Source organism: Rhea americana, unplaced genomic scaffold, assembly GCF_003343005.1.
Source record: "Rhea americana isolate MKP2758 unplaced genomic scaffold, rheAme1 scaffold_92, whole genome shotgun sequence".
NCBI classification, from domain to species: Eukaryota; Metazoa; Chordata; class Aves; order Rheiformes; family Rheidae; genus Rhea; species Rhea americana.
The window spans coordinates 509,537-535,903 of record NW_028187111.1 but is presented as its reverse complement, the minus strand read 5'-3'; the positions used below and the strand labels follow the sequence as shown (position 1 = coordinate 535,903).

The window sequence follows — 26,367 nt, the reverse complement described above, 5'->3', positions numbered from 1 at the left end:
TTTTTTTTTAAGAAAGGTCCCTGAATTACCTGCACTTCTACTCAGCTTAGTCAGAAGCATATGGGGGATGCTATTAAAACACTCAGTTCCAATTATCCTGATGAACAGAAAACATATTTCAAGTGTGAAGGGGAAAATATGCCCTGATTCTCCCAGAAAGTGAGATCTTTTTGCATAGCAGAGAATGAGGAGACAACGAGGTGTGATGGACATCAAATCAGATAGCATTTGCTTTCTGCTGGCTTTCAGCTTACCATGTTTAGCCTTTTTAACATCAATTTGGTTTTCTGCTTTTGAAATCTAGCTGATGAGTGCCTCAGAATTGCCACTCCTGTGTGTCTCCTGCATGCCTCTGTAGGGCTGAATGTTGTGCAGCATCTTTTGCCTGTCAGAAGATCTCCACTGAAAGTGTAGTGATGAGCAGGTCTAAGTGTGCCAGAATTGTTAGAACAAGCAAGAGGATTTCAAAATAATTGAGGAGATGAAATTTCCTAAAAAGAACAAATAAAAAAGCTAAAAGCCGATGAAAATGGCACCATATGCATTCAATAGCATTTATATCAAATGGACTGGTGATTGCTCATTTGATCCCAGGAATTACTTGTTAATAGGTGATCGTTACTGATACTGAATTTAGGTACAATACAACTTTTTCCTCCATGACATAGAATTAGACATTAAATCACTTTTAACAAAGTCTGAGGTGACACAGGAGCTGAAGGCATAGTAAATAGTTATCTAGAGAGAGCAGTCCTACAGGGGAGTCCCTGTTACTTGGCTGACTTTATTTAATGACTGTTACTTTGCATTTCGTTCTACTTGTTTTAAAATTTATTCTTATGTAATTTTTTTTTTAATTCATTTTTTATCACTTTTATTTTATGTTGCTAGTATTTAATTGTATTTGATCCTCTACTTTTTATTAAAATGCATCTAAAACCAAACAGTATAGACTGCTTTTGAATGGATGACAATCCCAGAAAGCTGTGAGAAGTGCTTAGGGAATCACATTGAACAAACAACTGAGTATATATTTGAAAAACATGTGAGTATATCCTATAAGGTTATACCAGAATGGGTTAATGTGATCAGAAGCAGTAAGTGATTTTTAACTTTGTTGACACAATGAGTGAGAGAAGTCCTGCAGTACCATGTACATTCTTATGTCTGCATTTTATAGAACTGACAAATTTGAGATGCCTTTTAAAAAGAGACATAGATTTATTAAGGGAAGTAGAAAAATGCRCTCTCGTGAGAACCTGAAAGATCTCAGTCTGTTTAGTTTCTCAAGAAGGAAAGCAAATGTATGAATAACTTCCCTGAAATGTAATGACAGGTATAAAAATCTCTTTAATCTTGCTGAGGAAGGCAAAGCAAGGACCAGCAGCTGTAAGCTGATGCCAGACCAATTCAAATTAGAAAGAAGAAATGCCTTTTTAAGTGATGGTGATTTAATCTTGGAATAGGATATCAAAAGAAGTGATTTTCTTTCAATCACATACCATGACTAGATGCTTTTCTTCTTGAAGTTATGCTTTAGCCAAGCATGCATTATGCTTGAGAAGAACACAGATGACTGGTCTCAACATGAAGATAATAGGGTGAAATGTAATAGCTGATGATATATGGAAGGTGTGATTAAATGTTCCAGCTGGCCATTGCAGCCTTAAACTCAGGGATTCCCCAATATACTGAGCTGACCTGGCTCAAGACTGGTAAAACACATTGTAGTGACATTGAGAAACATGACTAGGTATGTTTCTATAGGAAATGAGGTCATTGCAGTAGACTGGAAAGGACTGAAAGATGTGGACCAAATCAATATGGACAGCACCAGTTCACTTCATGGCAGCAGCTTCCATCGACCTTCCACTGAGGTGAGTACCTGTCCTGTACCTGTTTACACAGGGAAATTGGAAAGTTTTGATTCTCTTGAAGTTCAGAAATGAGCATTATACATCACTAGGGCATCATCTGGCAGAGGACCAGAAAGTCAGTGTGTACCCAAAGATCAGATGATCATATTTGGAAAGTTGGCTTGCATTGAATTGAATGGAGTCACTCACTTCAAAATAGTCAAACTGAGAAAGAGTTTCTGAAAGACTCTTTATTTATAACCTCTCACAAGTGAGGTAGACCAGAACATGTTAAAAATGGGGCAGTTCTGACAAGCCTTTAKGTCTGTACTCCTTGAATATTGGATTCACTGAAATGTCCAGCACTCTGGTTCTCCCAGCTTATGCAGCACAGTATTACAATCTTCTGAAGAAATCCATTTGTCTCCATTTTGATTTTTAGGGATCCATTCACTGTTAACTGTCTGCCAATAGATTTACATGCAACATCTCAAAGGCTGATTCATTTCCTGTTTTGAATTATTGCAGCTTCTGTAGTCTTAGATACCTGAATTTTCATCTTGCAAGTTTCAGGGTATGCAGTCATGATTAGGAAAAAGATCAAAGCTATTTTAAACCAATAATTTTCTGGGAAACTCAAAATTCATGAACAACTCACAAAAAACATTCACAAATAACATACAATTTATGTAACTGTACRAAGTGTTAATATATAGGTATTTTATTTCCTTATAATATCTTTCTGACCTGTAATGCTTGGAGTTTCATGAAACCCTGCAAGAAAATGTGGGGCCCAGCCTTGCATGGAAAATTCAGTTAAATTAAATTCAGATCTAAAAGTCAATGAATATAAACTCTGCCTTACTGAACTGTATGGGTACTGTCAGAGGATTAAGTTACAATAAACTAAGGCCTCTTTACTCCTGAATGAGAGTGCTCATATTGGGACTTAATACTCTTTTGATTTATGTGAATGGATACTAAACCTGTAATTGAGCCATCTTAATTTTTTTGAGTGTCCACATCCCAAAACCGGGTTGAGAGGTGAGTCCTCCTAGTTGAAGGATATGCACACTGAATTGGTAGTGTCAGTATGGAAACAGGATCTGGTTTGCAAAGGGAAATTGAGTCAGACTGGACAACCTGAAAAACTGCAGGAGAAAATCATTCCGGGAGAAAACAATTCTGTAAGTTGTTACAGTTGTTACCCTCTATTTTCAAAATAGACAGGTAGTCTAGCTCCTCCTTGTGCTAACCCCCAGGAGATGTGCCTTCCACACAGACATGCCAGGGTGATAGTACTTAGCAAAAAAGAGTGGTTAGTAAGTAAAGAGGACTCCTACCAAAAGGTGTTTGTGTTTCTCCCTCACTCTTGCTCTCTGTATCATCCTATTCCCTTACATACCTACAAACACCATGATTCCTACAGACACTACAATGAATAGCAGGGAAGTACACCAGATTTCTCCTCTTGAAAGACAGAAGTTTTTAATTTATCAACTAAATAAATGGCTGTTGATTATGATCAACTACTAGAAACATACATAGTAGTATGCAGCTTGTTTATTGGTTACATTAACATGATGTTGTTCTTTTCTTTCTTTAGCAAACACGAACAGATTTTTCCTGGGATGGTATTAATGTGAGTATACACCATACTACTGTTCAAATTTCTAGCATAGGAAGCTGAAGATTTTCCTACCATTGGATATAATGGAGACCAGAATGGAAACATGACTGAAAGCTTTTAGTGCCACTGAAATTCTCTCCACGGTCTAGAGTTCGGGAGATGCTGATGAATTTTTGTTTGCCTCCTTTTTTGGCTGTTTTGTGATGATTTAAATCTGCAAGTGATTATTAAATTGCCTTTGATCTTAATAGGGCAAAGGCATGTCATTTCTGATGCTCCCTTTTTGAGATTTCTGGGCACTACTAGATAAAAAAGATGTCTCTCCATCATTTTTTGACAATTAGTAGTCTTTAATTAGTGCATCATTCGACCTTCTTTAGGAAGAGATGTATCCCTCATATTCAGCTGCGTACAGAAACAAAGGAGTTTTAACATCCTTCAGAGAGTGTTTTAGTTAACAAGTGGAGGAAGCAAGCAAACGTTTTAATAAAATATATTCCTAGTTGCTTTTCATACCTATGCCATAAAAATGTTTTTATTTTTAATTAATAATGCAAACCAGCACTCTAAAAAGGGAGCACTACATATTAGTACTGTCAAACTCTTTTTTTGCTCTGGAAGCTTAAAAAGTGCATTCATTTAAATTCATATGATGCTAACCATCATTTTGCTTTTTCTTCAACAATGTTCAGTTCATGTAAATTGCCAGAGGATAGTTTTGTCTACTTTGAAAGGCAGGATCAGAAACTGCATTTTTGGAGGTATAAACATTTTAAAATTCCAGCAGCTTTCAAAACTTTTAAATGAGTGTGATTTTTTTTGGTCTTTTCTGAGTTCATGGCACTTGAGCCATTGGCTATCAGCAGGACTTATATTTTTCATTGACCTTCATACAGTTGACATCTCAAATGGCTTTCAATCTTGTTCCTAGGCTCAGTTAGAGAAAAAATTTTGCAGGAATATTACAGTGTGTGCAGCTACTGTCTAGGGAAAATTTGTCAGGTTTTTCCTCACTTTAGTTTTGTTTAGCTGAAAGTAGAGAAAGCCCTATGTCCTTAAATTAGTAGAAGACAGTTTCCTTACTTGTAGTTTCTCATTTTCCAACTCATTCTAGATCCATACAGCTTTTTCTCAATGTGACTCTTTATCAGTGTAATTTCATATAACTTCTTTGGTATCAAAGCTGGCCTATGAATTTCCCTCTCTTTCTATTCATTCGAGCCTTCATACCATAGACTTCTACCTCTGTAGTGGTACAGCCTTCTTCACAGAATCACAGAATGGTTGATGTTGGAAAGAACCTCTGGAGATCATCTAGTTCAACCTCCCTGCTCAAATAGGGTCACCTAGAGCATGTTAGACAGGATTGGGTCCAGGTAGGTTTTGAGTATCTCCAGAGGAGGAGACTCCACAACCTCTCTGGACAACCTGGTTCACTGCTCTGTCACTCTCACAGTAAAGAAGTTCTTCCTCATATTCATGTGAAACTTCCTGTGTTTCAGTTTGTGCCTGTTGCCTCTTGTCCTGTTGCACGGCACTACTGAAAAGATTTTGGCCCCATCCTCTTGACACCCTCCCTTGATGTATTAATAGACATTGATAAGATCTCCCCTTAGTCTTCTCTTCTCTAGGCTCAGCAGACCCAACTCTCACAGCCTTTCCTCATAGGAGAGATGCTCCAGCCCTCTGATCATCCTTGTAGCCCTTTGCTGGACTCTCTGCAGTACCTCCACGTCTGTCTTGTACTGGGGAGCCCAGAACTGGATGCAGTACTCGAGATGAGGCCTCACCAGGGCTGAGTAGAGCAGCAAGATCACCTCCCTTGACCCTGGTCCTTCTCTGCAGAGCTGCTTTCCAGCAGGTCAGCCCCCAGCTTGTACTGGTGCATGGGGTTATTTCTCCCTACGTGCAGGACTCTGCACTTGCCCTTGTTGAACCTCATTAGGTTCCTCTCCACCCAACTCCCCAGGCTGTCCAGATCTCTCTGAATGGCAGCACAGCCTTCTGGAGTACCAGGCACTCCTCCAGCTTTGTATCATCAGCAAACTTTCTGAGGAGGCACTCTGTCCCTTCACTCAGGTCACTGATAAATAAGTTGAATAGGACTGGCCCCAGTACTGAGCCCTGGGGGACACCACCAGCTACAGGCCTCCAACTGGACTCTGCACCCCTGAACGCAACCCACTGAACTCTGCCTTTCAGCCAGTTCTCAATCCACCTCACTGTCCACTCCTCTAGCCTGCACTTTCTGAGCTCGCCTATGCGGATGTGATGGGAGACAGTCTCGAAAGCCTTGCTGAAGTTAAGATAGACACCTGATAGCCTTCTATGATTATTCCATCATAGAAGGCTATCAGATTGGTGAAGCATGATTTCCCCTTGGTGAATCCATGCTGACTACTCCTGATCACGTTCTTTTCCTCCATATGCTTGGAGATGACATCCAGAAGGAGCTGTTCCATCACCTTTCCAGGGATGGAAGTGAGGCTGACTGGCTCGTAGTTCTCCGGGACCTCCTTCTTGCCCTTTTTGAAGACAGGAGTGACACTGGCTTTCTTCCAGTCTTCAGGCACCTCTCCAGTTCTCTGTAACCTTTCAAGGATGATGGAGAGTGGCCTAGCAACAACATCTGCCAGTTCCCCCAGTACCCATCGGTGCATCGCATCAAGGCCTGTGGATTTGTGAATGTCAAGTTTGCCTGAAAGATCTCTAACCCGATCCTCTTCGACCAAGGGAAAGGCTTCCTTTCTCCAGACTTGCTCTCTTGTCTACAGGCTCTGGTATTTCTGAGGGCTGCCCTTAGCAGTGAAGACTGAAACAAAGAAGGCATTCAGTAACTCTGCCTTCTCTGGATCCTTCATCACCAGGGCCCCCACACCATTCATCAGCAGGCCCACATTTTCTCTTGTCTTCCTCTTGCTTCTGATGTATTGGAAGAAGTCGTTCTTATTTTCCTTAACATCCCTTGCCACATTTAATTCCAAATGGGCCTTAGCCTTCCTTGTCACACCCCTGCATACTCTGACAGTGCTCATGAAATCCTCCCAGGTGGTCTGTCGCCTCTTCCACATTCTTTGTACTTTCTTCTTAGTTTTGCCAGGAGCTCCTTGTTCGTCCATGCAGGTCTCCTGCCCCCTTGGTTGGACTTCTTTCTCCTTGGAATGCATTGCTGCTGAGCTTGGAGGAAATGATGCTTGAATATTAACCAGCTCTCCTGGACCCCCTTCCTTGTAGGGCCTTAACCCATGGGATTCCTCCAAGTACTTTTCTGAAGAGGCCGAAGTCTGCTCTCCTGAAGTTCAGGGCTGCAATCCTACTTATTGGCTTCTTGCAGATTGCTTTCTGTTCTGGATTATTTCTAGAATGTACCTCACAGCATAGCCCCCAGACTATTTTGAAGTAAATGAATGGATGCTGAACAGCAGTGCCTAGGCAGCAATGACCAGTTGTGGCATGGATGGGCTTTTGTTAACTAGCTTCATCACCAACGGAAGCTTGTCACGGAATGAAGACTATGTTCTCTGCTCCATCTTTCACTTTCTGCTACATTTTCCCTGCTTTCTGATTGTTTCAGCTCACTTTTTGCATGCAGACATTTCTGGCTCCAAAGTAATAGAATGCCCCAACCACTGTATTTACACTCAGTTTTCAGAGAAACTCTCCTGTCATGCTGCAACAGCTGACTGGGATTATTTGCAATTCAATATCTTTGTAATGGCTTCCTTTACATCCAACTGTTAGACTGCTTAATTACTGCTCCTCTCATCTTTCATGAGGTTTGTGCCTGTAGACCAAATATTTGCTTCATGTTAGGATTTAAAATTTCCAGAATTATAGTCGTTGCTTTTGAGTATCTTTGTTTTTGATACTCRGTGTGAAACACACTGGTCTTGACTTTCAGAGAAGTTGAAATAAAAAGCAGAAGCAATGTTTTTTTAATGCTTGTGAAAATGAAGCCTAAAATGCAATGCCTGGCATCTCTGAAGTAGCCCAAGGAATTTGTCTTGAGGGACTGTGTTTTTATGGTGATGTTTCTGACTACTACCTTTCCTGATAGTTCCCTGACCTTGTTATTTAGRGAAACTGAAACTGAACACAGGGAAGAGAATAAAGAGAATTCATCAGAACTGTGGACTTGATTTCTTTATTCATAGCTGTATGAACTTGAATAAAACTGGACTTATCGCTGAAACAGTCATGCTCATTTTTGTTAAGATTTTTAAAATGTGAGAGCAAATGAACATCAGTTTTCTGTATGTAACAAATTAATATCTGTATTATAATCCATTTTACTGTGTCTTGCCTACCTATCACATTGTCAGCTCCCCATTCTAAGCTCCCTTAATTGTCCATCAGCTATGTCTTATGTCTCTAAGAAAGATTTGGGAACATTGCAGCATGTCCATGGAGGATTTGTGGAGTTGAAAGGGAGGCTTTTCTTAGCCTGCCTCTGCCTCTCCCCTTAACCTTGCCTCACCCAGTCCCACAGCTGCACAGTATCCAGTCCTGGTTAAATTGTCTCCGCTTTTTCCTTCTTCTGTTATGTTCTTGTTGCTTGCTTCTGCTCCTCATATTCCACCTACCTTCTGAAATCCTTAAACTGATCTCTCAATTCCRTTCCCTTCCTTTTCTCATTCTCTTCTTTATTTCCCATTAGCTTTTCCGTCCATCCCGTCCCTCTTTCATATATTTCATCATATTCTCTCTTTTCAGCTCTCCATGGAAGATACAACCTCCATCCTCCCCAAGCTGAAACGCAACTCCAATGCTTATGGGATTGGGGCTTTGGCTAAATCATCTTTCTCTGGTGAGGTCCTCAAAACTTGGGTTTATCCTATGCAGCTTCCCTCCACGTGCCTTTGTGCCTCTCCCCATTGCTCCGCCTGTTGGTCTCCTAATTACTTCATTCTGACTCTTGCCCTGTCTAGGTTTTAAAGTTACCCACACTAACATGGTCTCGATGCAGACATCTCTTAGCTGTTGCACCTTCAAAGGGCAGAACGCCTGTTGGCTTTTCACTGTGCACTGCAGCTGAGACGTCTTCAATTGCTTCCCCTCACAGTGTACTGGGATTAACCCCATTTTCTATTTCATAGTTCATTCAATTCGAAGTTTCACCATTCATGCCCAACTTTGTCCTAAGTGGATTGTAGGCAAGGAAGAAAATCAATTCTCCAGGTCTTTCACATATGGGTTTCTCCTGAGAGCTCATCCAAGGAAAGAAAGTTGGAGAAACTCACCTGGAGAATGATACAGTGAAAGGCAGGAGACATCCAGCACAAAGCCTGAATCCTGGCAGGAAAGGAGGGGAAAATCCCATTTTTGATGAGGGATGAGCAGAGTGACAGACAACTCTGGAGCTGTGTAATAGCCCCTCCTTGTTTTCTAATGTCTGGCCCCTTAGGGATATCCCGCAGCATGAAGGACCATGTCACAAAGCCAACGGCTATGGGCCAAGGCCGCGTGGCTCACATGATTGAATGGCAAGGCTGGGGTAAAGCTAACAGCCAGCAGCAGCAGCACACGCATGAGACGGCACGCAAAGATGCTGATGCCTACTCAGACCTGAGTGACGGTGAAAAGGAGGCTCGGTTTCTTGCAGGTAGCTCTGACTTTTCTGCATGTGGATTGGGTTGGCTGGGATGTCCCAGAGAAGAATCCTTGAGATACCTAAGTGCTGAAAAATTAAAAAACCACACTTCAGAGAGCCTGGGGGTTGTTCAAATAACAAAAAGAGATGAGAGATTGTGGTTGGAGTATTGCCAATAGAATACAAAGTAGAGAGGGTGACAGCCAACTGTGGGTGATGGGTGTTGCTGAGACTAGGGTGGGACAGTGTGACCAGCAGATGAAGTTAAAGAAGTTAGCAAGAAGTGGAGACCTTCTCACATCCTTTCTTCCTCTCCCTGTCTCCTTTGGCACAGGAGTGATGGAGCAATTCGCTATTTCTGAGGCAACTCTCATGGCCTGGTCCTCAATGGATGGTGAGGATGTGAGTGTAAACTCAAATCAGGATAATCCAGCAGGCAACTACTCTGAGAACTATCAGGAGCTAATGGAGAGCCAAGGTAAGCTCCAGCACCTCATTAATCCTGAAACACCTCTGTCCTGCTCTTATTGCTATGTTGCTTTTCACCATTCCACCCTTATATTATAGCCTTTATTTTTGTGATTGGGATCTAGCAGATGTGTCGTTTATTTGTGGAGCTGTTCAAGGAATCTGACTTTAACAGAGAGGCTCTAAAGCCCAGGCTGCTTAGGCACAACTGAGGAGAGCCACCAGCTCTCATAGTCAGTAGTGGGTATAATATCTACTGCTTTGAGCTGCCTTTTCTCTTCACTTTTCTGCTCTCTAAAGGATTTACCTTCCCTGCACAATACAGTGCCATGGGTAGACTCCCAAGCTATCTCTGAATGAGAAGGCTTGGCCTAGAGATAGTGTCTAACAATGTGTTGTTTCCCTCCTTTTCTTGCAGAGCACATGGCCCAGACGCAGTATGATAGCTGGCCTCATTCCTATGTCTCACAGGGCATGTATTGCTTAGGTTCATCTGATGCCTGGGAGACCAGTGACCAGTCCCTCATTGCTTCCCCAGCAACTGGCTCCTACTTAGGCCAGAATTTTGATGACTCCCAGACAAACCTTCAGGAAAGCATTTTGATTCAGAGCAGCCTCATTCAGCAGCAACAGCTGCAGCAACAGCAGCAGAACTTCATCCAGAGCACAGGGCTGGTCCACATGTGGCCCTTGCAGACTGCTCAGGGTGGGRGTGGGGCTGAGTCCAGCACCTATATGGAGGACCATGTTGAGGATGAAGGGAACCCGCGGCTGGAGAAGGCTCCTCTCCTAAACAAGAAGCCCTCTCCAGAGGAGGATGATGCAGTGTGCCGGGACCTAGAATCACTATCTCCTAGGGAGGAGCTGGAGCATGCTGCACTGAGCCGCAAAGTCTCAGATGTCACCTCTTCTGGCGTGCAATCCTTTGATGAGGAAGAGGGAGAGACAAACAACTGATGCTTTCTGTGAAGTTCTCATCACTGCTAAACAAAGAAAGGAATGGCGAGGAATGAAATGACAGGAATTCTTCTCTCTGGCTTCCTGGACTTCCAAGCAGACACACCTTCCATTCCTGACATTTAATTATTTTTTAAATAAGAAGAAAATCTGAAAGTGATTGACAAATGAAGATCTCTTCTTCCCCTTCACCATGGACATTTATTTCCAAGTTTCATTGCTCTGGGCCACACACATGAGGTGCTTGGAGAAATCTGGATTGGTAAATCATTTCTAAATCTTTTTAATACAAAGCTTTGACTCTGGATACAAACTCTTCTGGTACTGGGGATGTGGCTGATGAGACAGGCTTGATATGGGGAGTGGCTATGTGGCTAGGATCCATCTTGGCTGAATAAATGTTGCTTCGTGGATGCAGTCCCCTTTGGTAGAATATGTGAATATAGACTGTTTAAACTGAAGATATGGCTTTACAAATATAGATTGCACTAGTATAGTGATCATGGCTGATGCAGAGGATAAGGTTGTATTCAATACAGACTGTACTGAGATGAAGGACTGGCTCTGTAACCAGATCCGCAATAGCACCTTGATATGAAATTGTAGGCTCAATGCTGCACTCTGTGGACACAGGCTGTGCTGCAGTACAAATATTGTGGCTCTGTGGGCATGGCTCTACTGTGGCATGGAGGAATGGATGTGGATACGAATCTAACCCTGCTTTCAGATACTCGTGCTTTGGCCTCTTTCTAATCTTTTATGTATTTGTTTCTCCCTTTGACATTTCTACCTGCCCAGGATCTGGCAAGACTGGTGTGTGCTTTTGGTGCTGGGCACTAGCTGCCAGTGGAAAGGACATTTTCAGCTACAGAGACAGTCATAAAAAGCTGACTCATGCAGGAGTGGACAATGTCAGAACATGTCCATCCTGGTGCTGCTGCAGTATCCTTCTGTCTTTTCCTTTGCCAGCGCTAAGAACCAGAAAGTAGACAGCAGATCCAGGAACAGTGTATACAGCTATGAGATAACAAATTTCCAGTTTGTCTTGGAAGTTTTGTGTGGTTTTTTGTTTGTTTGTTTATTTTTTTTTTACATTTTTATACTGCTGGGTGAGCATTCTTAACAAAGCAGTTATATTGGGAAAGGCCCATGCTCCAGCCATTGCTAATTGGAAATACTGCACCTTTCCCATTTCTGCCACTCCTTCTACAATGTCAAATGTAAATGGAGCAAAAGGGGTGAGAGAGAAAATTTTCTTCTCCTGTTTGTTTTTTCTTCCTCTTTATATTTCCTTCTTTTTTTTTCCTCCTTCCAAACAATGTAAATAATCTTCAGTACTTTGTTCATTTCTTTTCCCTCCCATTTCTTCTTTAGGAGTGGAGAAAGCTGGTTTTAGTTTCCCTATTTGTACAAGTTCTTTTTTTTGTTTTGTTTTGTTTAAAAAGGCTTATGATTCATTGAGTAATGGGAGTCTGGTCACTCTCCTTGCCTTGTTTCTACAGACATTCTTTTTGGGGAAAGGGGCTTTGAAAGGAAATCTTCACTCAAGCTTCCATCAGAAAATAAATGAGAACAAAATCAAACCAAACAAAATAATGTATAAGGCTATTGATTTTGCTGCAGGAGTGAACAGAACCAGCAAAGATTACACAGGTGCTGAGTTTTAATTGCAATACTACTTGTAAGGAAGCCTCAGCAAAGCATGGGTTTAGATCTGGTGCCAGAGATAAGCTAGAGAAAGGAAGCTGCCTGAACACTGCCACAGTATCCCAAGGGCATCTCTTTTTCACTTACTCCAACTCCTATCTACTCTGTTCTGTTCATGATACGTTTGTCTCTTCTTTGCCTTCTCTTCAGGCTTGATACATTGCTTGGATGACAGGAGAGTGATACATGATCCTTTCTTGATTCAGATTTAGACCCCAACATATTTGCAGGAAGAAAATCTGAGGAGAATAAAATGTGACCAAAGTAATATCATCAAGGCTAAGAGTTCAGACAGCTCCTGGCAAGCAAAGCAGATTATGTCCAGGAACTATGAGAAGTGCGAATGGGACTCTCAGATAGGATTTTAGCCCACTCAGCTTTCCATCACTTATACATGCAGCTGCATGAAGAGGGAACTCCATCATGAACTCCCAAGTCTTGCCAGCCAACTCCACTTCAAGCGGATCTGTCTTTCCTATCCATTGCACCTGAAAGGAAAACACCTTTGGGAGACTTAAGTAAGACTGATAATTTGGGGTAGGTAAGAGATAAAAGCTTTTGTGACCACCTTTTTTCCCCCATTTCCTTGGGCTTGCCTACATCTTTCTTAGGAGGTAGCTCTTCTCCTGAATGACGATGTTTACACATTCAGGTGCTAACCTCCTCTAGGCAGGAGGATTTGATGAAGATGATCTCCTACAGTTCTTGCAGGGGCAGTGCGAGCTCAATGTCCTGAACTGGTTTGGGTCTAGTCATGGAGCAGGGCTTAAGAAATCAGCTAGCCAGAAAGGGGAGATGGGGCAAATGACAAGGGCACCTCAGCACATGAAAAATGAATAAGTGTTAACTTTTTCTTATTGTCTTTTTTTTTTCCTAAATCTTCAGGGAAACAAAAATGATTTGATATGTTCCTTTGTGGGAGATAGTTTGGATGGCTTGTTGCTTTTTTCTCTGAACTATTTTGTCCCCATGTGCCTCTCCAGGACCAATCTGGATGTTTATGGTAACTTTCAGTGTAGCTTCAATCAATATAGTTCCCTCCATATCGTTTACAGGGTTGGGACGAGTGGGTCAACTTGTCCAGGGCTTCTTTTTCTTTTAATGTGGGCATGTGGTACATTTACTGAGATGTATAATCAATGTATATAAGATGTACATTTTCTCCAAGCAAGGGAGTGACAGGGAAACATCATACTACATGGGAAAAAGCCTGACCCTCCCGCCCCAACCTTACAGATTATTCTACAGAACTGAACAGCAAGAGAAAACCTTTCTTTAGGGTTTTCTAAATTCTGTGGAATGATTAGGGAATTATATCCCGCTGTGTAATTCCATAACCTGATCTCTAGAAACCTGTAGATAGTATTTCATTCTCTGTGAAATCTGCCTGGTTTGAAAAATAATCACTATATAAACTTATTAAATTCAAGCTTACTAAATTATAAGACTTTTTCATAGAGGTCTGCCCTTTCTGTGAATAAAATTCCTTCCTTTTTTTTTTTTTTTGAAAAGGGGAATAGCTATTTTTCATGACCTCTCCACCATCCAAAAGGGAAATGTATCTGCCTCTCCAGTTGCCAGGAACTTAACTGGAGAGAGCAGTGCTGTGTATTACTACTTGCTGCCTATGTGAGCATCCTGAATTGAACTGGAAAGGCAGTTTGGATCTCTCTGAAAATGGAAAAAGGATTGTATAACTTGGCTTTTTCTTATGTAATAGGCCTGCTGCCTGTGTGTATCCAATATCAGAGGGAAGGGCCTGGAACCTACTGTACATCTCTCAGAAAAGCCTGTATTATATAGCTACACCTTTTCAAGCATATGGAAGGCACAGGTGCCCTGTGAGCAAAACTTGGCCTGTAGTTCCTTTATTCTGGTGAGGATAGATGAGTTGGAGGGAGTCCAGCCAAGTACTCAGAGCCCAAACTGAATTTGTGAGGCTGGCAATAAGCAGGAAAGGTAAGCTGAATATGCTTGATCTGGAGTTATTAAGAAACTGAGCCCTGCTGTTCTTTTGTACATACCCTTTGTAGAACACAGTTATACTACATWAAAATTTGGGAAATTACTTCAGAGGTAGAAGATTCCCTTTTTGTTTTCTTCACAACTTAAAGCCTTTGTCTTCAACGGGAGCTGCTGCTGCTGTTACTGTGTTGAATATGAATGAGTGCTTGAACACAAGTGATCCTATTTGAAAAAGATTGCAGATTACACTGTAAGAAAATTCTCTCATATTCCTTTCCACTGGTTGCTTGTATCTGATCAGTTACACTACTGCATTTAAACCTGGAAAGTGAATTGAGGGAGGAATAGGAACACAGGTTTGGAAAAGTCTCAGCAGGATTAGTATATTAAGAATTGGAGCCAGCACTTTCAATATATCCTAATAAAGCATGGGAAGTGACTACCTCAGAGCAAACAAAGCATAGGAGATGGGGTTCTTTCATTTCTAAGCTATGGCTTCCATGTTTTCCATATGTTGAGGAAAACTGAAAAAGTTAAGGAAATGCTCAATGGTACATGGAGGATTTTATCCTAAAGACCTTGATAAAAGGTGGCTTGGGAACTGAGGCTCCCTCCTAGGTCACTGGTTTAGGCCTCCACCTATGTAGTGGTAGCTGTAACACTTCCCTACATGACTGTAAATGTGATTTGATGAATCTGAAATTGATTAACTGACCCCCTCCTGCCCCTTTTTCCAGTGGTGGTGTGGGGAAGGAAGTAGAGTTAATGCTTTTATTCTTGTGGTTGTATAACTCAGGGGGAGGTCAAATCTCACTTTCTTTATCCAAATCTAGTGGAGTCTTCCATGTTCAAACACCCCACATGCGGTCTACAGGCCCTGCTCCCTGCTCTCTTCAGGAGTCTTGGATTAAAATGACTTGTATAATCTTTGAAACTATCGAGCATTTTGCTTATTCATTCTAAAACTCAAAGTCAAGGGTTGTACAAGGGAAGCTTACATAAGCTTTTATTTATATAAATATATAGCTTTCTTTACAAGCCTTGTGAGTTCTCTTCAACCCCATTACCTCAGGCTCTAGGATGGAGAAGTCAATCTGCTTCTTTCAGTTTCTGTGTCTCTAAATCAGCATCTTCTTCTGGGAGGCTGCTGACAAGCCTATCCCTTCATCTTTTTTTTCTTTACCACACCAAGACTTCAACATGATCTTTCATGGTACGCTTGCAGCGAAGAGAAGTGTTCAACTATACCTCTCAGCTGATCAGATGGCAAGCTGTTGTGAAAGAGGCAGCCTGCCCTGACTGTGCTCACTTCTCACAGTCCTTGTGCAGATGCTGATGCACAACTCACCTCATAGCAAGCCAATGCAGAAAGTCACAATGGTAGAAGTGAACCCTGCTGTAAAAGWGAAGAGGGAAGAGCTCTGATGCAGAGAGCGAGAGAGAGCGAGTGAGCAGTATTTTCAGCAGCAGGTGGCCTTTATATCAATTAGATAAATTGTGAAACTGCACTTTGAAATATCATCTTCATGCTAAGTTTAAGCTGCTGAAAGGAGCTGTCCTTTCTCATCCCCTCCCTCACTATCAGCTGGATATTTCTGCTGCCTAAGTAGCACCAGTACTAACATTCATTTAACTATCCAGGAACTGGTCCCATTGAAAACTAATGCAGTCCTCTACCAAAACAGAGATTTCAGTAGAATCAGCTCCTTGTGTTGGTTCACTTGGCTAGGCAAGCATCACTGAGGACAGGTGAAACATCATGTCAAAGGATACTTCTTCGATTGCAGATGCAACTTAAAATGGCTTAAACTAATCATGAAATTGGCTGAGAATAATAAACCCACCTGAGCTACCATGGAGAATGTATCCATTCCCTAGTACCTTCCTGTTTTCTTTATATTTTCTAGTATTCCCTTATTTGAATTACTTCTTGCTGTTACTTAACACCTGGTAATTTCCCTCATTATTTCTTCCCCTTCCACAGGCTCCTCTGAGTTAACCCCTTGCAATCAGGCAGGAGGAGATGGGTAACTTGACATGCATTTGGAATTCATAAAATTAACACGCACAAGTCTGTCACGCACCCAGTGATTACACTCCACAGCAGATGAAGATACTGATGGATCTTTTTCTGCAATTACAAGAGGCAAAGCCTTATGAAGGAGTGGGAGACACAATGAGATTTTGGAGGAGGACAGCTCTTGGAGGTGAGGCTTATTCATATCTTTAAGCCAGTTCCGAGCTAGCATGAGATTCAGAATCTTCACACCTAGGCAGAGTCCAAGTGATCAACTGTGTCCAAAAAATAAAATTTAGTTGCAGGCTGATAAAAGATGACTGAAGAGAATAAAACTGCTCTCTTCATTTAACAGAAGTATGCTAATGGGGCAAGGCAGGGTGCAACAGGACAGACTTGTGGACAGCTATGTATGCTCCTTGCAATAGTGAGGGGAAGTGAAGCCAGAGAGGGAGACATACTGAGGGAAAAGACCAAGAAAAGCTTGAAGCTGTATATTTACACAGAAGTAGAAGGCTTCCTGGAAGAATCTAGGAAGAATGAGATCAGGCAGATAATTGCTATACAAGCTACAGCTCCATGAATGGCACAGCTCTTGGTACTCCTTAGTCCAAGACATACTTGTTTGTATAAGACAGAGTGATAGGACGGAGGTCCATCTGAATTTGGGCAGCTATTGCTTTAAAAAACAACTCACAGCTGTTTTGGGGGGATATTTCTTATATGAATGCCCTGAAGAAATATCCCCCCGAAATAACTCAGTCCTAGTCCAAATGAAGTTAATGTGAATTTTGTCTTCACTGGGAACCCCAGCTCTCTAAATTTAGCTCAGTTTGCCTTAACTATTACATTGGTAATTGCCTAGGAAGGGAAAGAAAAGGATAAGTAAAATAAAGCACCTCTAAACTCATAGAGTCAGAGCAAGGCTAGCATTAGTTGTTTGTAGCCTTGATCAGTGTCACATCAATCTATTCAATTTGCCAAAGCTCCTGTTCTCTTGCAGTCTAAAACTCTTCCTCTTAATTAACCCCAGATTGAATTTCCCTTATTTCTTGTTCAGATGATTCAAAACAATCTGGCATTTCCCTTAAACTAACTTGTTAACCAAAAGAAAGGAAAAGAAAAGAAAGAAAAAAGAAAACCATTCCAATATAGAGATTATCGCCAGCTAGTGCCCTTACATCTAAAAAAGTATAAATAAACAATAGTTTAGACTAGTGAATAGAAAAAGGGAATCCCCAGTCCTCTGTCGCAATCTGACAGGGAAAGACTGCTATACTGCGGCTCAGGGAAAGGAAAAATAAAGTGGGAAAATGTGAGGAAAACAGTGCCTATTAAAACTAAATGTATGTGGAACATAGCCTACAGTCATTAAAACACAGTCTCAAAAAAGAATGCAAGCTGCAAAGTCAACATCAGTTACCTCTTTTATATCACAGGCTTTTCCCAGACTAAATAGTAGTGAATCTGCATAGGAGCAGAAGAGACCAGTTCGACATCTGTGCCAGATCAGTGTCTCTCTTCATCTCAGAACATGTCACGGAGCCTGGACAAGAGTGTTGGGGACACTGTGCTCTCAGCAGCACAACCAACTTTATGAATTTACTAGATAGGGATAAAGACCAAATGGCTATTATTTTAGCAAATGGATATGGAAGAGCTGCACTTAGAACATTACAATCTATTTATGCCTTTGCACTGACATTTTTCCCAGCATAGGCATAACAAAGTGTAGTCCTTTTCTTGGAAATCAGAAGAAGCTCTATGATCCTCAGCATTGGTCTGTGCATGTGTAATATGGACCAGAAGAGACTATGCAATGTATTTTGCCAAAGCAGATACACGTTTTTGGAACAGTAAACATTACTGTCAGTCCAAGGCTTTCTGAGAAATAGTTTTTTTGCTAAAACTTGTAGGGACTCTTTTCTTAAAATTACAAAATCTATTTCAAGCAAGAACTTTTTTTTTTGGTGCAGTCATAAAGGTACTTGCCTGATGATGAATGATAGCTGCTGTCTTCTAGGAAAAGAGGGATTGCTGTGTTCAATGAAAAAAATATTAGTAAGCATCCTTCTGTCCTCTTTTGATCAGACCCATTTTAAATGCTCTCTGAAACCTAGTCCTGTTTCTGTTTTCCCCTAAGGAAACAAATGTCCRTGCTAGTCAGAAAAAATTTCTAAAAACATTTTTCTCCATCATGAAGATCAGATTATGTGCCAAATATTACTTCTAGGGAGATAAAAGCATTTAGTCCAGGTTCACTTGCCTGCTGGAATGATTTTTGTTGAGCATGGAAATCCAGTTATGAATTGGAGGTCAAAAGCTCAAAACTCCTGTTCTAGGGTATGCTGAACTTTAATGAGGCAACTACAGATGGACTTCCCTTCTTTACAGGTACTGTATGTGTGAGCAATGTGGCAAGCCAAAAGCTCTTTTGAAAGTACATATTCTTGTTTGGCTTCAGTTTTTCTTCTCCAGTTTGTGGGTATTGTGCATGATTAGAGGTCTTCAAAAATCCCTAGACTGTAGAGTTGAGACTCCAAAGTAATTTTACAGGGAACAGGATTTCTCTGTTTTAGCTCTTTCCACAGATGTGAGGGTACAAACTGAGAGCTTGGGAGGTACAATGGTGGTGGAYGAGGGTTTCATGGGTGGAATAGGGAATGAATTCCTGAAGCATGTTGAAAAGTAACTAGAGCTTGGGGGCTTCAAATGCTTGAAACTACTTTAGCATCAGGGTATGGGACAATGGAGTTTGCAGCTGTGCAGTTTAAAGAGCCTCTCTCATCTGTACACATTTTCTGTAGGGGGAGGCTCAATGGTGATTCTTTCAAGCTAGTGTTTACAGAGGTGAATTAATGCTTGGGGAAAAAGTACTGAATGGAAGTAAAATACAAAAAGAAAGGAGCTCACTGTTGTAAGCTTTCATCCCTACCTTGTCCCATACGAGCCCTTAATAACTGAAATGAGTCTGATTTGCCTTTGGTCTTCCAGCTCCAAAACGTGTTTGCCTGAAATTTTTTTGTTGRATATTCTTCGCATGTTTTGATAATGTGACTTATGAAATAACACTTCTACGAAGATATATATAAATACACACACATACAAACACATACATACATGTACACACACTACATATAGACTTAGGAAACTATATGACACTATACACCTCCATGCCTGTATGTGGCAGCAACCACAGTAAAGAAGGGGAGGTAGTTCAAAATAGCATGTACAGTCCTTTATGGAGTTGTTATTAAACAGAATGTGGTCTTGCCATCCTGGCTGGTGGAAGTGTTTTATTTCTGTGGGACTGGTTCCAGGGGAGTTGCGTCTGAGGAATGAGGATCCTAAAAAGAGGGGTGGTTCTCAATGAGATAGGATCAAAGCCTGATGGGGGACCTTGAAAAGAATCTGTGATGGTCTGGAGAATCATCTCAGAGTAGGAAATATATGATGCAGTATTTCTCATTGAGAAGTTCATGTTCATACATGGATAAAATCTTGTGAATGCCTGGGACTACCATGCTACAGATCCCAAGCCATTGTGATAGATTTGATGATAGGCAGTATCACATCAGTGGGATCTTCCATCTTAGGACAGAATGAGTTTTCCTGTTATGCTGGAACAGCATTTTGCAGATGATATATATAAGAGTTGTTCAGGTATTAGTGACATGCAGACACCTTTGATACAGCGTCTAACAGAAGTTTCACAACAGCAGGTTTGGACAGGACACCAGCAAGAAGCTAATGCTGTGGTGCCACAGGCACTGACCATAAGTAACAAGACTTTTGCTTCACATTTCATTTTTAAATCAGCGCTTCTCAGCCTTCTATCCTCATAATAGGTTGGGAAGTTGGTTGATCCAGAGGAAAAGAGGTACTTCTGGCACTTCCAACATTTTTGTATCATCTGCTTGTTCCTAAAAGAACTGAGGACATTAGGCCAGATCCAGCAATGCTTTGTGTATCATATGAGAATTTTAAACTCTAGGCATTAAAGATACCTATTTCCTTGTGAAGGTACTTACTTGCACTTTTCCATGCTAGTTCATACTACATGGGGCTAAGCTGTGTCACTTGTCCTGCTTAAGACATATTTCACAGTCAGGGATACTTAGCTGATCTGTACTCTCCATGTTGTATTGGAAGTTGATCTGATTCCTCCCAGTTTACATTCCTTTGCTACTGAATAGCCATCCCTTTCCCAGCCATCCCTTGATATGTATGTCTGCATAATTATGTTCATATAATTCAGTTGTGACTTACTTATTTAACTCCTTCAGGTATTTTTTTGTTTTTTCTTCAGTCCGACAAGTCCCCTAATAGTTACTCCTCTTTTTTCTCTGAACAGCTTCTAGTTTGTCACTGTTTTTCTTGAAATGTAGTGTCCTGAATGGAGCAAGTTTTTCCACATATATTTAAGACTTGAGCCTCTGGGAAAAGACCATGTCTCTGAGCCCTGAAGTAATAACTCAATATAGTAGAAAATGTCTTTTTTTCCTCACTTCACATTATGCTACAAAGATGCTGCTCAGCTGCTGAATGCTTCACCTACAGATCTCTTTTAATTTCATACTAGTTTAGATTTATCCCTTTGTTAAGTATGTCTCCTCTGGATATTTTTCCCTAGATTAATTAGCTGCACAGCTCCAATATGAACCTCATTCTGTGGTAACTTCCCCAGTCTCTGATCTACACTGCTTTCTTATTTTTCTGTTTAGACTGGATGGCAAGTCTACCAGATATTTCTCTTGTGTTGCTTTCCTATAAGCTCTCCTATGTTACCTTCTTTTTCAAATGATTAATGAAAACAGTAAATAGAAAGGGCTAAAGACAATTCTCGCTGACATCTCACTGGCTCCATACTTTTCCAGTTGCCAGGGTATTTTTTATACAATCCTTTAGGCAACCTCTGTACCAGAGAAACTGCAAATCCAATTTGAGCATAAGATTCTCTGACAGGTTTGGTCATAATCCAGCCATCTCACAACTCCCATTTTGTTCACAGCCCATTTTGATTTAGTGCACTGTAGAAGTTTGAGGGGGAAAAAAACAGTTTTTTTTTTTTTTTTGCAAGTATATGCCTCATAAAGCTTCCATTACTGTATTTTGCACTTGTTTATGTGTGTGTGGGGGAAACCCTTCTAACCTGAGTTTGTATGACTTTAATTCTGAACAGCATCTTAGTAAGTCTTGTTTTTTGCCATTTGATCTTCAGACTAAATAAGTAGCTATTTAGTGACTAGCTAGATATTAGCAGCTTTTAGATGGCATCATATAAAATAGACAATTCTCTCTACATTCAACTTCCTTTGTAAGTTTGTTATTGGAATTTGCTCGTGATATTTTGTCCTCTAAATCAGATGCAATCATTCAAGTTGGCTGGATACGTTTCAATAATTGGTTTTACTACAGTGCTCAGGATGTTTGTACAACCAGCACACCAAAACTGCTGTGATATGAGCAAATGCTCATCTGAAAGCCCAGTGCTCAAATCAGTAGAAGATTTGGCTGCGGCTGGCTCCATGAGCTAGTGTACTTCCAGCAGTGTCTGCTATATTGTCTTTAGCACTGTGAGACTAGATCAGAGTTTACTGACTACTGAAAAGCTGAGGTGGGAGATGTGGCTTAATCCAATTACAGAGCTATGTACTAAACACTTGACCTGTGATTTAACAAGGGTCCTGAGTTGTGTGTGTATTTGCATGTGTGTTTGTGTGTATGTGAGTGCACATGCCCGGGTTTATCTATCTGCCCTATTTGGGAGTGGGGCACAATGACAACCTGTGGTTTATGGTCAGGATCAGTTGCCTCCCACAAATAAAGCCACAAAAAGTTTTGCATGACATGGATTAAGATTAAAAATGTTTTTCTCTACTTGAGAATATTAATGCTCAGGTGTTGTTTTTATCCAGAAATATTATTTATTGGTCTCCAGTTGGTCTCCAAAAATTGACAAAATAAGTTTTGAGAGCTGTGCCCAAATTTATGTGGCCATGGATGACTTAGTACACGTTGTGACAGTATTTTTAATAATATGTTCTTAATTATACCCATATTAATATTGGACTAATTTAACAAAGAGGGATCTTTACTAGCTCAGCTAATTATTGCCATGGCTTGTACTGTTTGGCCACAAAACACACAGTCCTATGTAATATTTGTATATTYGGGCCAGTGGAGAGAAGGAAGATAATTTTTGTGAATGCTTGATCCAGTGTGTTTCTGTACTTCAAATCACTCGTATTAATTTGTTTTGTCCATAGGGTTGGCAATCTGCAAATTTTTAGTCTGAAAGAATGTGCCAGCCAAAGAAAGTTACATTGTTTTTTTCAGGCATTCTTTTGTGGTTTTCCAGCAGTCTATCTCCAAATGTTTTATCCTCCCAGCCAAATCATGACTAAGCCTCTGAGCTGTATCATAGCTGGCCAAAAATCTATCCATAGTCTTGTCAATCTCAACTCTTCCTTATTTTTTTCCCTTTTTTTATTCACTAGTCTAAAAATGAGACTTCTGCTTTCACATTTAAATAGCAAGTAAGAGGGAAAACTCATCATTTAGCTAGAGTAGAATTTTATACATAACTTCCTGCCTCCATTAACTAAATATCAGTAAACTGACAATTAGATGAGATTAAGATCAAGTTTCACTTGAAGATACAAGGTAAACGACTTTATTTTATTTTATTTTGTATCTTTTTGTGATGGTGGTAATGGTGGTGGTGAGTCCCCAAAATTTTGTACTCTGATGGAGATTTTTAACTCCAGTGTCAAGTACCAAATGTTATTCAGCAGGTACTCAGAGTTGAGAATGCTGAGTAAAATGAGCTCTATTTTACTGCTTTGAGTGGTAGCTGACAAGCTTGGTGTAACATGAATCTCTGCCCAAAACAAGTGATTCCAACCAGTGCAAAAGACAATTAGGAGGAAAGCAAGCCTCTGTGGTTCAAAACATCCTCAGAGTTTATTTTTCAAAGATATGTATTTGGGTTTTTGCAGGAAGATCTGATATTTGACTTTCTAGATGAATAAGAAGGTTTTAGTGATGATGTAAATTCTAGGAAGTTTTTAGTTTGAGAAAAAAAACATTTTTTTTTGCCTATAAGGCGCAGTCTGTGCTACTTGGATAGGATGAGAGATGCACGTTTTTAGAGCGGCAGTTCAATGTTGCCTTGTTTGCAGGACAAAGATTTCAAGTTTAAACTCTGAGAAGGCACCTTGAGATTGCCTAACAGGGTGCAGGCTTAGAGTTTTCTTGACAAAGGTTCAGTATCTTCATTACTGTACAATTCTCACCTACTAAAGTATGTGGGCATCAGCTCAATGCAGATTTTATTAATAAAAATGGAAGCAGAAACATCATTAGCCATCCCAAACCATCTTTGCAGTATATTTGTTGTCTCCTTCTGGCTTCCAACACACATTTATGTATGCATGCTTTTTTACAAGTGAGAAACTGATGCAGATGAATGCTGTTTCTACTCCAAGGGTGGGGCACACATGGAATGGATCTGGAGTAACCCTTCCAAAGAGCAGGGGGTTTACTCAACGTCCCAATTTTCTGCTTCACCACAGAGAGCAATCCAGTTCTTCATGATAACTCTGGGGCAGATACAGGCACATGTGTGTGCATGTGTGTGGGCTTGCATATGTGTGCCCTGCAGATGACCAACCTCATGAAATTTTCTGGTGTATCTTGTATCTTACTCTGAGCTTCCCCAGTCCCTCTGTGGGCCTCATATAATTTCCCTCAGCTCACAATCTGTCTGTCATGATTCACATGCTCTCTGGCTTTAATTTAGACTCCATCTGCTTTCTCATCCAGTTTTTCTGTAACACACCGTAGGAGARATACAGTACTTGAGCAGAGCATGCTTCCATATTCAGGTAGAGATGGCGGATGTGTATTGACTCCAGCCTCAGAGTTTCTCCCTGTCTCAGTGTAACCATTTGGCTAAGCTGAAAAATGGGGTGAAATTAAATCTGTACATGCTAAGGTAGGAGCAGAGACACTTGGAAAAACCTGGCCCTCTATGAAGCTGTGTTGCCAGATCAGTTTGGTTGCCACTGACTGGAATACACTACGCATTAATGTATGTTTAAAAAGAACATGCTTTCTCCCCGTCTTACACAAAGGCATATCATAGTTAACTTGAGAAAAAATAGCAGTGCTTCTGTCTCTTTTCCACGAGCAGAGGGGAGGCAACACAAAAGTAACAGAGCCTGTTTGTGTCCTACTACCTGGCAGGCAGAAATGTAACATAGCCCTCTGGTAGCAGGAGGCACCTGGTATGAATGAGGAGATACTTGCCTCCAGACTGCTGCTATCTTCTCACAAGGACAGGGTTACCCTCAAATGAGTGAAGGTCACTTTGAAAAACAGGGAAAGATTGTCCCGTTAGCTTAAACAGAGGGATCATGTGTCAAAGAGAACATAGAATAGGTCAATGCAATTCAGGAAACAAAAGCAAGTATCATCTTCTCCAAGAAAATAGCTGGGGAGATTTCCCCCTACCACCCGCTTGTCACAGACTCCCCCCATCAATAAAAATCACCAAAGAGGATTTGGTACAAAGTCAATCATTGGAATTAAAGTCTGGACAGAATTTTCCTAGCAARCCAGGTTAGAGGCAAACATATTTTCAACTTGCTTCTAAGAGAGCTTATGGAAAAACACCTGTAAAGATGAAACTGGCCAATCTAATTAAGATAATGTTTTACAAGTACCAGCAAAGGCATGTGGTCCAACAGCCAGGGGAATATTAAGAAGATAGTCTTTGTCCCTGAATTGCTTTCCTGATGCTTATAAGTAGAAGCACACCCAACAAACTGCTTGGGATTGCACTTAAGCATCTAGACACACAAAAACTATGATAGAAAGAGATGTAGAATAGTGGAAAGTTGCAGAATACACAGAATTTGATTTTGCCTATTTACTGAAAAACCCACAAGGACAATGTTTTTAACAAAACAACATCTTATCTTTGGATGCCAAGGTTTCATATACATGACATGAACTGATGAGACATATTCTGTCAAGATAATGAWCAAGATACTCTCCAGATCTGGAACTGGAATAGAGATGCTACAGTCAAGAGTGGAGGTTTCTGCTCTTAGTTACAACTGAAACAAGCTGGCAAAAATCAGAGCTGGATTTCTCAGATCAGAGGCACACAAAAACGTGGAAAGTAGGCAGTATAGAATTATCGGGAAAGAGAGCAGGAGTTTTAGAGAGAAACCTGTTACAAAAGTGTGGAGAATGTGGCTTCTCTGCTGTATTATTGGGTGGCCTGTTAACACTCCCAAATTCATTTTTTGTAGTTATTTTAAGACTGTAAGTTTGTAAAAATTACGAACAGTGATTCAGAGAGACAAACACAGATATCTGAAATATAGATACATACATGCTGTTTTACTCCTCTCCTTTCAACACTGAGGATCTCCCTGCTTAAGCTTTTCCCATTCTGTTTAAAAATACCATAGATAATGGGAAAACAAAAAGGCTTTCCTCACTTCCAGTGCTTTTCTTAAAGCCCTGGCTGTATTCAAGACATAAGACATGGACCAAATACTTTTTCTTCCACCTATTTTTAAGGGACAGGTCAGCTAAAGCACAGAGGACAAGCTTCTAATTGCCCCCCTCTACCCAAGAAAATCCCAGAGTAAAATTGAGAAAGAGTCAAAATATTCCACATGGGAATGTTTCTGGGGGTGCAAGATAAGAGCTAGTCAAAAGGATCTGCAGCGACAAGGGTGGGATTGCCAGCAGAAGCAGCAATATGCTTCTAGGCTGAAGGTCTAGCTGTGCTTGTACAAGTGTGTGTAGGTCAGGAGAGTCTGGAAGGATGATAGCAATGCAGAATGAGAAGAGCTGCTCTCCTMCTTTCTATGTGGCAGATAGACCCAGAGCGTCCTGCTTGTGTCCAGTAGCATCCACGTCTTGGTACGGTTCCTTCTGCCACATTATGTATACATTGGCTCACTACAAATGAAAGCAGAGGCCTTAATCATTATGAACTTGCTCTTAGGCACTTTACAGTCCACATCTCACTCCTGCACATACTCATATAGTCCACACAGCCCAACAGTCTTGGCACAGAAAGCAGCAGAAAGAAGGGTCAATGTTATGCCCCTTCTCTCAGCTGAATCAATCCTCTATGGGATTTAAAGAGAGC

The 26,367-nt window shown here is 40.9% G+C and overlaps 1 protein-coding gene across 4 annotated transcripts in view; it reads left to right on the top strand.

Moving 5' to 3' along the window:
• The window catches only part of FAM131B (family with sequence similarity 131 member B), a 31,676-nt gene extending 18,760 nt beyond the window's left edge, over positions 1-12,916 (top strand). For 3 of the 4 annotated variants that reach the window (XM_085324656.1, XM_085324658.1, XM_085324657.1), the window contains exons 2-7: positions 1,768-1,877; positions 3,463-3,498; positions 8,200-8,293; positions 8,891-9,088; positions 9,411-9,554; positions 9,963-11,930. In XM_085324656.1, coding sequence (XP_085180782.1) covers positions 1,768-1,877; positions 3,463-3,498; positions 8,200-8,293; positions 8,891-9,088; positions 9,411-9,554; positions 9,963-10,501 — 1,121 coding nt within the window. In that variant the 3' untranslated portion in view covers positions 10,502-11,930. Of the gene's footprint in view, positions 1-1,767; positions 1,878-3,462; positions 3,499-8,199; positions 8,294-8,890; positions 9,089-9,410; positions 9,555-9,962; positions 11,931-12,358 lie in introns of those variants that run through there. The other variant, XR_014898186.1, reaches the window with a different exon arrangement.
• Positions 12,917-26,367: the final 13,451 nt, after the last annotated feature.